This window comes from Melopsittacus undulatus, chromosome 3 (assembly GCF_012275295.1).
Source record: "Melopsittacus undulatus isolate bMelUnd1 chromosome 3, bMelUnd1.mat.Z, whole genome shotgun sequence".
Taxonomy (NCBI): domain Eukaryota; kingdom Metazoa; phylum Chordata; class Aves; order Psittaciformes; family Psittaculidae; genus Melopsittacus; species Melopsittacus undulatus.
In genome coordinates, this window is record NC_047529.1 from 95,648,934 (window position 1) to 95,661,173 (window position 12,240).

A 12,240-nucleotide genomic window follows, 5' to 3' on the forward strand; every position below is an offset into this window, starting at 1 on the left:
AGAAAGAAATTCAATCAGTGAAATTCAGCATTTCTTCTCTGTGAATATTGGACTTCTGATGTCATATGCAATTATAGATCTTGCTGTAGGACTTTTTTTACTACAGGTTCTCATGCTTTCTTCTCTTCATTCTTGAGTGAAGAAAATAGGCATGTCAGCACTGTCTGAACAAACAAAACATATTCTTCATGATTCTAAAGGCTTTTTTTATATAATGAAGAGGTGCTTAATTTTGTTGCTGATCGTCAGTGGTGTTTCTACCTTTTAGAGTGTTTCCCTTCTGGGAGGGAGTCTTGTAACTTTGAGTAAAGGGATACCAGTGGCTAGTGCATATTGTTTGTTTGGTGTTGGTTTAGGTTTGTCTGTTTTTTTAATTTGTAGTTCTACTCCCTAGAATTTGATGATGTAAGTGAAATTTTGACATCAAACCAAATGTTAGATCTGTATGAGTGTGTGTATACATGTCTGTGCTGGTTTTTTTCCTAGACGATTCACCAAACGGGTATATGTGTCTTTACCAAATGAGGAAGTAAGTATTATTTTCCATTCATTTTCTTAATTTTAAGATCAATTTAATTAAGAAAGAGTATAAAATCTATTTCATAGGCTATTCTTGATTACAGTTCTGTGAAAATTTCTGGCCCAGCTTGGCCATATACATGGTGTTTTAATTTTGGTGGCTATATTAAATTTTTGCCTTTTGTTACATGTGCCAGTAGCAAATTTGGTAGCAGGTACTCAGTATTTCTTGGCTAGCACGATGCTACTTGCATACTGGCAGACACAGACAAGTCTGAAGTAGGGCTTGCAAGAGCACGTTTGGTTGGCTGGAGAAGACTACTTATTGCAAAAGATGAAAGGAGCTTTCTTAAAGATTTTCATCAACAGCAGATTAGGGCTTTTGATGAGGATGCTAATGTATTGAAGTAGTTTGACCCTTGATCTCCTTATTAACCAGTCCCTATCCCTTCTCCTGAAGAGATTACAGTTTACAGTCCAATCAACAAAATACTGTAGGCAGGTTTAAACTGGTGAAGCATGGAAGCTAACCTGATAAACGTGTAGTTTTGTTGTTGCAACAGAATTTTAAGTGCATTGTGAAAATGAGTTTTCCATCTGATAAATGTATCTTCTTTTCAGACAAGATTGATTTTGCTAAAAAATCTTCTAAGCAAGCAAGGAAGTCCATTGACCCAAAAAGAGTTGGCACAACTAGCTAGGTAAGCAGCTTATAACTACACTAAATAAATATATTCATTTACTGCATTCATTCAAACATTTATACATTCAAAATGTAACTAGTGTAAATCATCAGATAGTGACAACACTTGCTGTGAATGAATTGGATGTGTTTTGGGAAGATGGTCTCCTGTCAGGCTCTGTGAAAGTGGGTTTTTCATATATACGTACACATCATTGTTTTTATCCCACTCCACCTGCTGGGTTTATGTTGTTAAAACATGCTCTCATCAGTGCTTTCCTCTGTGAGGAGGAGGAAGGGGAATGTTTCTCTCCACCCATCCCCCAGGCAATTCAGCTCTCCTTCCTGATGAAAAAAGGCAGTGCCAGTTTCACACTTGGTATGCATTTCAAATCAAAAGCATCTTTTCTTTGCTGGCCCATTGCTAGGTTTGTTGAAGGTATTAAGAAACACAGAGCAAGCAGTAGATAATTCTGTATTCTTTTCAATTTAATAATTGATTGGAAAAATGTGGGTTAAATGCCCTTATTATAAACCAAGTTGGTTTGTTTTCCATCATTGACACAGTACTCCTGTTTGTCACCCTCAGAAATTAAATGTAATGGATGTGAAGGACGTTAGACTAAAAGCAGGTAAAGCATTGAGAGCAGGAAGGAATGAAAATTCTGTAAGATGTCAAAAATATGCAAGTGTATGTACTTCAGTCTGTTGCTGTCAGTAGTAGTACCCAGGAGGTGAGTACAGTCTTAGATGTAGCATTTTTCAGTCTCTTAGTAATGTTACAGGAATATGATGTAGAATCCAACAGAGTAAGTTCTTGAAGGAGGCTAGTTCAGGCCATATTTAGGCTGCAGTAATAGCTAACTGGAGGAAAAAGAGTGTGTCTTGAATTCTGACTGCAAATTTATGAACAAAATTACGAGTGAAACCTAAGTACACTTTTTTTTAAAGGGTTTAAAGAAACAAAATTGGAGGTTTTTGCCTACTCCACCTGCCATTGTCCTTAGTTTCAACAGAGATGGGTATTTAACCTCCTTCAGGACATAGTATTCTTTCACTCCTTGGCAATTTTTTCTAAAAACTGTAACAGAATTAATGCTCTCCAGAAGACTGGGCTGTGGAGTTCTTGTTGCTGCAGCTGGCCAGAGCTCTACAAGCTGAGTGGGGGTGTTTTGGCTTTAAGTTTTTCTTTGGGTAACCCTTACGACTTCTTTTCACCTGTGTTGGCAGTATGTATTCCTGGCTTTCTGGTTCAGTGGAGATCTTTAATCTGCAAAGTATTTAATTGCGTAACTTGGAAATTAAGTAATTCTGGGAAAGCTGCCATAGAGATTGGGTCCTTGGTTTGATTTCCCTCCCCACTTCTGGTTCTGAGCATCTGGATGATATGTATGTCTGCTAGTCTTACAATAACAAACAAACAAACCCCAGTAGGTAACACAGTTTATGTTCCTTTCAGCTCACACAGAATAACTGCACATTTACACTGTATTTCTTGAATCAGTGGGAAGTGTGTGCAAATCAAACTTGTAGAACCTGTTTCTTTCTGAATAAGGACCTCTTTGCTGTATTTCACTTATAGGCTGAATTACAATTCTAAGTTGAAGTTGAACATGTGAAGTGTTCAGGCTTCTGCAGATAACCACTAAGGCTGTGGCTCAGGCTGTTGCAGCCGTCTCAAGTCTCTCAGTTGGTTCTTGTTCATTAGCAGTTCCAGGTTTAGGCTTTAACATTGGAATCAGTTGGTGAGCTGGACTTTGCTGTGCTAGAGAGAATTTTCCATGTATAAACTATGGGAGGCTGTTTCAGTGTTGTGCTAAGATGCGAAGCAGATTGTAAATTCAGATTGTTGAGGAGCTTGCCAAGTACTGCAAGAGTATAGTCTGTCTGTTACCAGACCTTAACGCTGAAAAGTCTTCTACCAGAAGTAACGCTGTCTGTGCTGTAACTTGCTAAGTGAAGTGGTGCTGCTTTTCGCGTTTGTATTCACTCTTCTGAATTAGCATTTTTCACTCTCTGGAGTTCACTGGTCAGCTGCTAACAGGGCTTTCCACTAAGAGCATGCTGCAAAACTATCACTTAACTTTCAAAACCAAACATTGTTGTTAGTTTTTTAGCAAGGCATGCTTTTGCCCTTTGTTTGCCTCTGATGTCAACTAAAAGTGTGTGTCGTTTTGTTCAGAAAACGGGTTGTGTGATCACATCATAATAAACGTATTCGGTTCTCATTACATTGTGTGGGTTGAAAGAGTACGGGAGGCTTTGGTTTCATAGTAATTTATGACAGCCTAGTGGCAGAGCATCCTTATAATGGAGAATAGTAAATGTGCTTGAGATTAGTTTTCATCTACAAATCCAAGTTGGTTGCTATCTTTTTGCCTTTCTTAGAATGTAATTTGAGATTTGAATATCTGTACTTTAAATTTAACCTGGGAAAGAAAGACAGGTGACTTATTCTTACTGTGCTTTGATTTTGAAACATGTGAAACACCAGAATAAAACTACTTCAGATTAAGCTATGTTTTAATCATCTGCAATTAAATTGATACAGTCTGAAGTGGGATTTTGTTTTTTTTGTTTTTCCTTCCTCCTTTGCTCCACTTTTTCCCTTGACAAAGAATGACAGATGGATACTCTGGAAGTGATTTAACTGCATTAGCAAAGGATGCAGCGCTGGGCCCTATTCGAGGTAAGCAGCATAGCTTTTTATTTAGGTTTTGAAAAAATGCAGTGATGTTAAAGATACTGTTTTCTTATGCATCTTTATAATTGTTAAGCACCTAAAATTAAACTTTTTAGATGGGATTTTTGTTTCTCGTAATAGTGTAAGACTTACCTTGCATAAGACCCTTTAGTACCTCACTGTGTGGAACAAACAAATTTTGTGTCTTAAGAGGAAAGCAGGGTGAAGTGTTATTCACAGATTTGTGGGGTTTAACTAGTGCATCTTTCCTAGGCTGGTGTCAGTTCTGTTGTATCTAAATTATTACTTGAATAGTAGTCTCTGACTGCATTACTTGGTTTTATAAAAGATGGGCAGATCTCATTGTTCTGTTTTATTAGCTAGGCATTATCGTCCAGTAGCCACATCTGAAAGGGCTGATTTTGTTCAGGGGAAATCAGTAGTGAGATTTTGAGAAGAAAAATTTGAAGATTTGATGTTAGTTTTCTGTTTGCAGATATATTGTCCTGCCTGACAGAAAGGTACTAAAAGCAGCCAGAGCAGAAGTGTTCTGTAATATCAGTCTATTATGTGTCAACAAAAGTTGTTGCAACTCTTAAATAGCTTATGGAGCAGAGAAGCCTGTGCATGTTTTATGGGTATGCTTATTTTACTATTTTTTGAGTCTAAAGTCCTGCAACGTGCAGTATTGCCAGTGTGTTATCTCTTTAAAAGCAGCTGCTGGAAAGTAATGTTCTTTTTTTTGTTACCCACTTACTTTCAGCTATTGAGTCTGTAAGGTGTCTCTTCCAAATTTCTGCATAATAACTGGGAAACAGAATTGCATTAAATAGCTCTCACCAGAGACATCATCCCTCCAAAGGTTTTGAATATATTTAGAGTGGTTGAATTAATAGTGTATGCATGTAGGTATGCAGGCTTGACTTTGCTGATAGATCACTTCATGTGCAAGTCTATTTTGAGGACAGACTGTGAAATGTCATGCTGTCTATTAGATCCCACCAGTACCACGTAGGGCAGGAAGTGCTCCTGTGTGCCCTGCCTGGTTTTATTTCTGTGTTCTTGGCTGCCAGTACCTTTCTGTTGTCTGCAAATTGTGCATGTTTGAGCAGTAGGGGGGGTTGTACCAGGAGTAATATGGGGGAAGGCAGCTCTGCATGCTGTTCCCCATACTTTAAGAAGAAGAAAGTAGTTCAACTACCACTTTGTACTGTATCTCCAGTGATGTGTGGGACGAGCCTTGTTAAGGTGATAAATGGAGATGGAGGAGATAAAAATCACCATGTACCTTTCTGTACAGGACATTATGTTGAAGGCAGAGAGATACACTTTTTATCTGTGGAGTTTTTTTTTTTTTCAGAAAAAAGCAACTTTAACACGTTTTAGTTGTTACAAGTGGTGAAAGAGTCCTCGTGGAACTCACTGATCTTCCTTTATTCTTCCAGAACTAAAACCGGAACAGGTGAAGAACATGTCTGCCAGTGAGGTATGCTCCTCTAGCAGTTGTATTTTCCCCTTTGAATAAAATGCATGCTCACCAGAAACTTTTTATAAAGGTCCCTTTATTTACACATAGCATCATACAAAATACCTGGCATAATTCCTGGGGGATATTACCCTTTTTGATTTCTTATTCACTGGAGAAAATTCTTTGCAAATAGTCATTGATAAGAGAACATGTTCTCAGATGTCTGAGGTTCCTTGTGCAGCTTGTTGGTTATCAGGCATAAGAACACCACCTCTTCTTCTGAGAGTAAGTTCTTGGTTTCAGCTGTGTTTTTATTCACGCTTAACTGCAGCTTGCTGTGTTACCTATCACATGAGTGTGCAAACCACAGTTACATAGGGGAAAATGAAGCAAAACTTAATTCCCCTACTGATTTCTGTGTTTAGCCTGAGGTCATGGCTGAGGCTATGATAAGCTGAAACAATTTGTTGCAGGAAGATGAGAACATCTGGGATAATTTGTTGTGAATGCAGCTTTACCTCCAGTAGCCTATAAACACTAGTCCCAAGGAAACATGGGCAATCTCCAATTCTCATGTTTTAGTAATGAGACTGCTTGTTCCATACACTTTAGTTATCTCACATCATATTTATATGGGAAATGTCTGCTTTATAATCATGTCCTCAGCAAACTGAAAGGCATGTGTTGAAGCAGAGAGGTCAGATAATCAGGATTACTTGGCTGAGAGCATACTATGGTATGAATACAGCTGTGGTAAGGGCAGGAGCTTTCAGTGCCTTCTCCTGGTCGGCAGAGGTATGGCATAAATGTGTTTAAAAAAATCCCATGTCCCATTTATCACTTGCTTCTGTGCCCTCATTGGCACCAGCTTGCACAACTAATGAGATAAGAAGTAATAACACAGGCTCATGGGCTATTAAATAACAAGGCAGACATGATAACCAAGTGTCAGTTTATTAAAAGCAGTAAATACTGGTAGTCTTAAATTACAAGACTCTTGCATCAGGTCATAGGATCATAGGTCAGCCGAGATTGGTAAGGACATTGAAAGATCACCTGGGCCAACCTTCTGTGGGAAAGGGAACATGGATGATCTAGCACCCTGCCAATTGCATTTTGAAAACCTGTAGTGATGGGGACTCTACCACGTCCCTGGGGAGGTTGTTCTACTGAATGAGGGTTCTTGCTGTGCAAAAATTTCTTTCTTAAATCAAGATAGAGCACTTGTAGAATCTGCTTTGTTAAAAGTGAATACTGAAGTACTTCTGAAATCATTTGTGATCCTGATGTTTTCCACTTCTTGTTTAGATGAGGAATATCAAGCTATCAGATTTCACTGAGTCTTTGAAGAAGATAAAGCGCAGTTTGAGCCCTCAGACCCTGGAAGCATATATTCGCTGGAACAAGGACTTTGGAGATACCACAGTGTGAAACCCTACTTGAAGTGAAACAAAGTGCTGCCCAAGGAGCAATTGCTACAGACTATAGGAAGGCAGCCAGAGTTTACAGGACTTTACAGATCTTTAAGTATCTGCATTAAAACTTGAGATTAAGAAAAAAATTATACAATGTGAAATGTGAAATGTTAAGCCTCCTTGCCATTTAGTGAGGATTTACACACTGTCAGTAAGAGCACAATAGGATGTGAGATAAGGTTCCTAGCAATCCAGTTATGATTTCAACAATAATATGTATTTTGTTTCAACTAGAAGGCACTGATGATATTGATTATTGGCAGACCTTTTCCTTATGTTGTGTTTGTGTGTGTTTGTTTTTAATTTTGCCATGACATCTGAGTCTGGCTTTCTTCCTTCTAACTACTAACTTACAATTGGAGGTTTGTAAACTTTGGTTCGGTTTTTGACTTTTTTTTTTATCCTTAATGTGCCAAATAAACCAATTTCCCTTTGCAGAAAGGAAGAACAGCACTGGGGAATTATGATTATTAAAATGTAAAAAGCAGCTGGTCTGTTATTATTTGTCTTTTTATTTAGTTGGCATGTGGCTGTATTGTTCACAGAATAGTTTTGAAGAAGACCTGTGATAGCAGAACAGCAAAAAAACCAACCCTATCAAACCAATTCAGCCTCTTTTAAAAAAATAATTACTAAATAAAAAAAAGACTAAGACATTCATTTACTGGCAGTATTTTCTCTTAATGCATTTTGTAATGCTTCCACTGGTAGAATGTTAGCTTTTGCTTACAGTGTACAACTTGAAGCCCAGCTGATGTCTGAGAGTAAGTGATGCTAATTGTCAAGTTTCGGAAATGACGTGTTTCTACTCTGTATTTTGGTCTGTTTATGATAATTGAAAGTAAAATTTCCATTGTGATAATTTTTTTAATCTCCACATGTAAGCATTAAAGTATGAGGCTACATGTTTAATACTTGGCACACATTAATGTTTTTATAGCTTTCCTATGTTTTGGTTTATATATTAAAGTATGAAACACTCAACTGATCTGCTTTTTTAAAAAGAAACTGAATCTTTGTACAAATACTTGTTTTTATTATATAAATGACAAGCTATTAAAAAACAATAGCCTTTAAATACTGTAATAAAGGAAGACATCTTTGCCTTTATTCTAAAGGCCTGACAACTTGTTTACAAATTCTACATGGATTGAACACGGATGTTGGCGGGGCAGAACACCAGTTCCTTGTTAGAACCGGTCTGTGGGGTTTTGTTGCGTTTACTTTATTAACTTTTTTTAAAGACAGCAAACTCTCCCAACATAGTGATATTACAGAAATGCATATTGTTTAGAGTTTTAACTAAACTGAGTTACAAGCTTTGTTTGCTTTTGTTCTTAACAGAAAATTTTGTCTTAATTAATCGTTTAACTTATTTTTTATTGGTAAGTCAAATGCTTCTGGGACTACTCACCTGAAAGTTGACTATAAATAATATATTATATATATATATGAAAGCATATCCCTGGCTGATAGATGCAGTGTAAGTGTAGTAATACCTAGAGAGGACTCTGCTCATGCCTAGTATTGAGTATTAAATAGCAGAAACTGTTGAACTTTTGAGATACACAGATGGAAAGTTTGGGATTCTGTTCTTTTGAACCAGAGGTGCTTTTGACTGATCCTAAGATTAAAAGCTATTAAATAAGATGGTGTTACTCTAGTATGCCTTTTGAAATAGTCTAACCAAACCCATTCTAGCCTTCTAAGCATATGACTCTCTCAAATGTATGTCTTACATAAATGAAACATGTGACTCCTGTTCCCCTGATACGCTTTTTCTGGAGAAATGAGAAATGCTAAAAGATTTCCGTCTTAAATCTTAGTCTAGCTTGCTTTACCTTAGTTCAGCCTCAAGTAGACCAGCTCCATTGTTGGAGATTTCTGGTTGACTTGATCCATGTTTGTCACAGATTTCATAGTGCTGCACATGAATATTACTGGTTTATTAGCATCTGCCAAATAGTTAAACAGATAGGAGAGGCCCTTGGCGGTCTTATACATAAAAATCCTGTGCAAATGAGTTTTGAAATTAGAACTCTTCTGGGTTTGAGTGTTCCTACATACTTGTTATCAAATTCTGTTTACCTAATTCTGAGGAATATGCGGGTATTTATTTCAAAGACATACCTGTTGGCATGCAGTAGGTACCTGCAATGTTGAGGTAGAGTTCCCATCTGCTAGAAGGCCACCAGTATGCCGCAGAAAGGCTCATAAGTCTGAGCTGCTACTTCAGACAGAAAAGGACTAGCCCTGGCACTTGTTGTACATCTAGTTCTGATCAAGAGAATCTATGTGGCTGGTACCATCAATGGCTTTTTGATTATCTATTCTACCCTGATTATTTTCTGCATAATGGATGAACTGCAACACCAGTTTGCCCCACAGCTGCTAGATTTTTAGCCCATGACCAAGTGCTGTTTTGTTCATAGATCACCTTTAACTGCCTGTTTATGCTATTTTCTGAATAGTGTCTTTTAAGAATAATTCTGTTCCACCTAAGACATTATATTGCATCTTTTGGTTTCTTGATCTACATGTACTGACTACCAGCTCAGTAATTTTTATGTAGGTGTTGGATTAACTGTGTATAAAGGCAGATCTGAAAAAAAGAACCAATCCAAAAATATAGACCACTACCAGTACCTCCACTCCCCCCCTCAGAAAACCCTCAATTACCTGTATTTTTATATAAAGCTTTGCAACTATAGTTACCATAAAATCAGATTGGTTTAAATGCAGTATCTTGAATTATGATAAACAGGACAGTGGCTCAGATGCTTTTAACCTTTGCAAAGAGTGGTATTGCATTTGTTATCTAAACTGCCTCTTTTTTTTTTTGTGAGTCTGCCCATTATTAATGACTGACTTGACCCACTTCTTTGCAATGATTAGGAAGCAGCTTGTCTGGCAGTCTGCTACTGTGTTTTACTGGCAATGTAGCGGTTACTGGGGGAGGGATAAAAACCAACCCAAGCCTCCAGGTTTTTTAACAGCCTTCCTCGTATATCTTGGGCCCTTTTTATTAAGCAGGAAATATATCGTTTGTCCTTTTGTGCATTGGAAGAACATGCAGAATGCTTCTTGGGCTGTGTTACTGCTTTAAGTGGCATAACAGGAAGGAAAAACTCAAGCACTGTGTGATCCTCTCCTAAAATGAGAATTTGTTATGTGTCATGGTGTTCCCCTTACCTAATGCTGAATTTTCTGTAGCGTACACCAAACCTGTACAGGTTCCCCTACTTGTAGCCAAGACAAGTAAGCACTTGTCACTAAATGCTAAACCCAACACTGAATATTGAATGTAAGCCTTAAACTAGGATATTTATACACATGTAAGTCTGTGTCCTGTTAGTTTCTTAGATTTTTCAGAGTTTAGTGTATTAGAAATAAGGCATTCTGTCCTGAAGTGTCTTACTACTTCAGAAAGTCAGTCACTAATACAGTTTTGTTTAATATGGTCCTGCAACTTACTTTATGTAGATAATGTAACTCTTCAGAATTGAGAAGAATGGGATGTCTCAACAGAGGAAGAATTTGTTGTCACTGCACTAATTAGAGGCTATTGCAGATTTCACTGTTAAGATGCTCTCACATGTTTTAAAATGACAGATTTTATACTTATAGAATTAACATTACCTTCTGGTGTGGAACAAATAGTTTTTCTATTCTAAACAAGCATTTTTTTAGCACTTCTTGGCACTGCTTCCAAGTTAATCTTGTGAAATTGAAGTATTTTGCACTGGGAATACTCATGTGGGATATGCTGGCAAATTTAACAGTGATGTCTGTTCTACAACCAGTATGGAAAGTAGCATTCTACGTGGGGCTTCCTTAACCACCCATGTGAAACTTTGTGTCCTAGGTTCTTACAGTGCTTCCCTACACAGGAGATGGATAGTGCATTGTTGTGCTTAAGATGTGCTTATCTGGCTACTCCACTGCTTTAGTGATGCTTTTGTGTGTGGCAGCTTTGGGAGGTGGCAGGCGCTATGGTAGGTTACAGATTTTCATTCATTTTCTGTGGCGGCCTCAAGCTTTTGTCATGTTTTTAGTTTCTGGGGACTTCTACCACATATACAAAATAGAATGAAAAGTATAAAGCAGGTAGTGAATGCAACTAGTTATCTTGGTCATAGTGCTAATTAGAGACAGCTTCTGGTTTCATTGTTAGGTTCTCTAGAGCTGCTTTTTAGTGTTGAAGGATTTTACTCACCTGTGTGAATTTTCGTGATCTGCTGGTCATCCCAAGAGATGACCAAAGGATCAGTTATGTTCTTTTAGAATTTTTTCTTTTAAGTATTCTTTCCAATATATTTTTTTCTTTCAAATATTGTCACTATAATCCCACAGGATGAGGAAGTTGAACTGTTGCTTCCTGCAAATACAAAATCATCCTCTGAAGTATGGGGAAATATGTATTGTGTTTTTCCTGCTTCTTGTGTAAATCATTAACTCTCTTAGAGTGGAAATTGTTTACTTTGTCAAGAACTACCTCCTGAGTTTGGCAATAATTGGCAAGTTACCCACTCCAGTGGATTAAATACATTGGCTAAACACTGGGTTCTGCAGAGCTGGATCTTTCAATTTGCAAATTCTTGACATGATGTCTGTAAACTACAGTGATCAACCTTGTTTTGCTGTAAGACTCTCCTTGCCTTCATAAGATTCACTTCTTAATCCTGTTTCAGAGAAGTGGATTTGAGGAAAAAGGTCAGCATTCTTTGTAGTTGGCTAATAGAGGTGTATTATTCTAAGAGGCCAGGCGGGTAGACTCCCAGTTCTGTGAGTTCTTTATCATTAGGAGTGGGGAAGTAAGTACTTTATCTAATAGTTGCACACCTATCACAGGGACTGGAAATACAGAAACAGGTTTTTGCCACATGATTCATGTCAAGGACTAGCCCTTTCAGAAATCTGGATTAAAGTGACAAAGACCAAAGGTGGAAACAAACCACTAAACCCCACCCCCATTGAATATATTGGATGACTCCAGTCTGGGATGGGGTTAATTCTTGTATTTTGTTGTTTTGAAGCACTTTTGTTTCATGTTCTTTTAATAATGTTTTCTGAAATGTTAAATATAATTTTCTTAATAAGCAATGTAAAAAAGCATGATGAGCAGTCACATAGCTTTAGCTTCACAATAAAATATTTCATTTGTCCTGTTCTTACTGTTTTCTTGTCTGTCTACCAGATAAAATGTCCAAACTAAGCCTTTCCATTAAACCTGAAGCCTATACTGAAAATACTAAAAATAACCCAGATGTTGTATACCAGATGATGGAACAATAAATATGTAAATACCTCATTTAGTTTCTAATGGACATAACTCAAGTTCTTAAAATTAATGTAAACAGTAGTGCTACCTCCTAAATAAATGTGCTGAAACTGAAAGTCTGTTTATCCTAGT

At 37.4% G+C, this 12,240-nt stretch overlaps 1 protein-coding gene across 4 annotated transcripts in view; it reads left to right on the forward strand.

Annotated features, from left to right (window-relative positions):
- The window catches only part of SPAST (spastin), a 39,017-nt gene extending 27,020 nt beyond the window's left edge, over positions 1–11,997 (forward strand). For 3 of the 4 annotated variants that reach the window (XM_034060411.1, XM_034060412.1, XM_034060410.1), the window contains 5 exons: positions 487–529; positions 1,141–1,220; positions 3,820–3,890; positions 5,330–5,370; positions 6,661–11,997. In XM_034060411.1, coding sequence (XP_033916302.1) covers positions 487–529; positions 1,141–1,220; positions 3,820–3,890; positions 5,330–5,370; positions 6,661–6,783 — 358 coding nt within the window. In that variant the 3' untranslated portion in view covers positions 6,784–11,997. The remainder of the gene's footprint in view (positions 1–486; positions 530–1,140; positions 1,221–3,819; positions 3,891–5,329; positions 5,371–6,660) is intronic. The other variant, XM_034060409.1, reaches the window with a different exon arrangement.
- Positions 11,998–12,240: the final 243 nt, after the last annotated feature.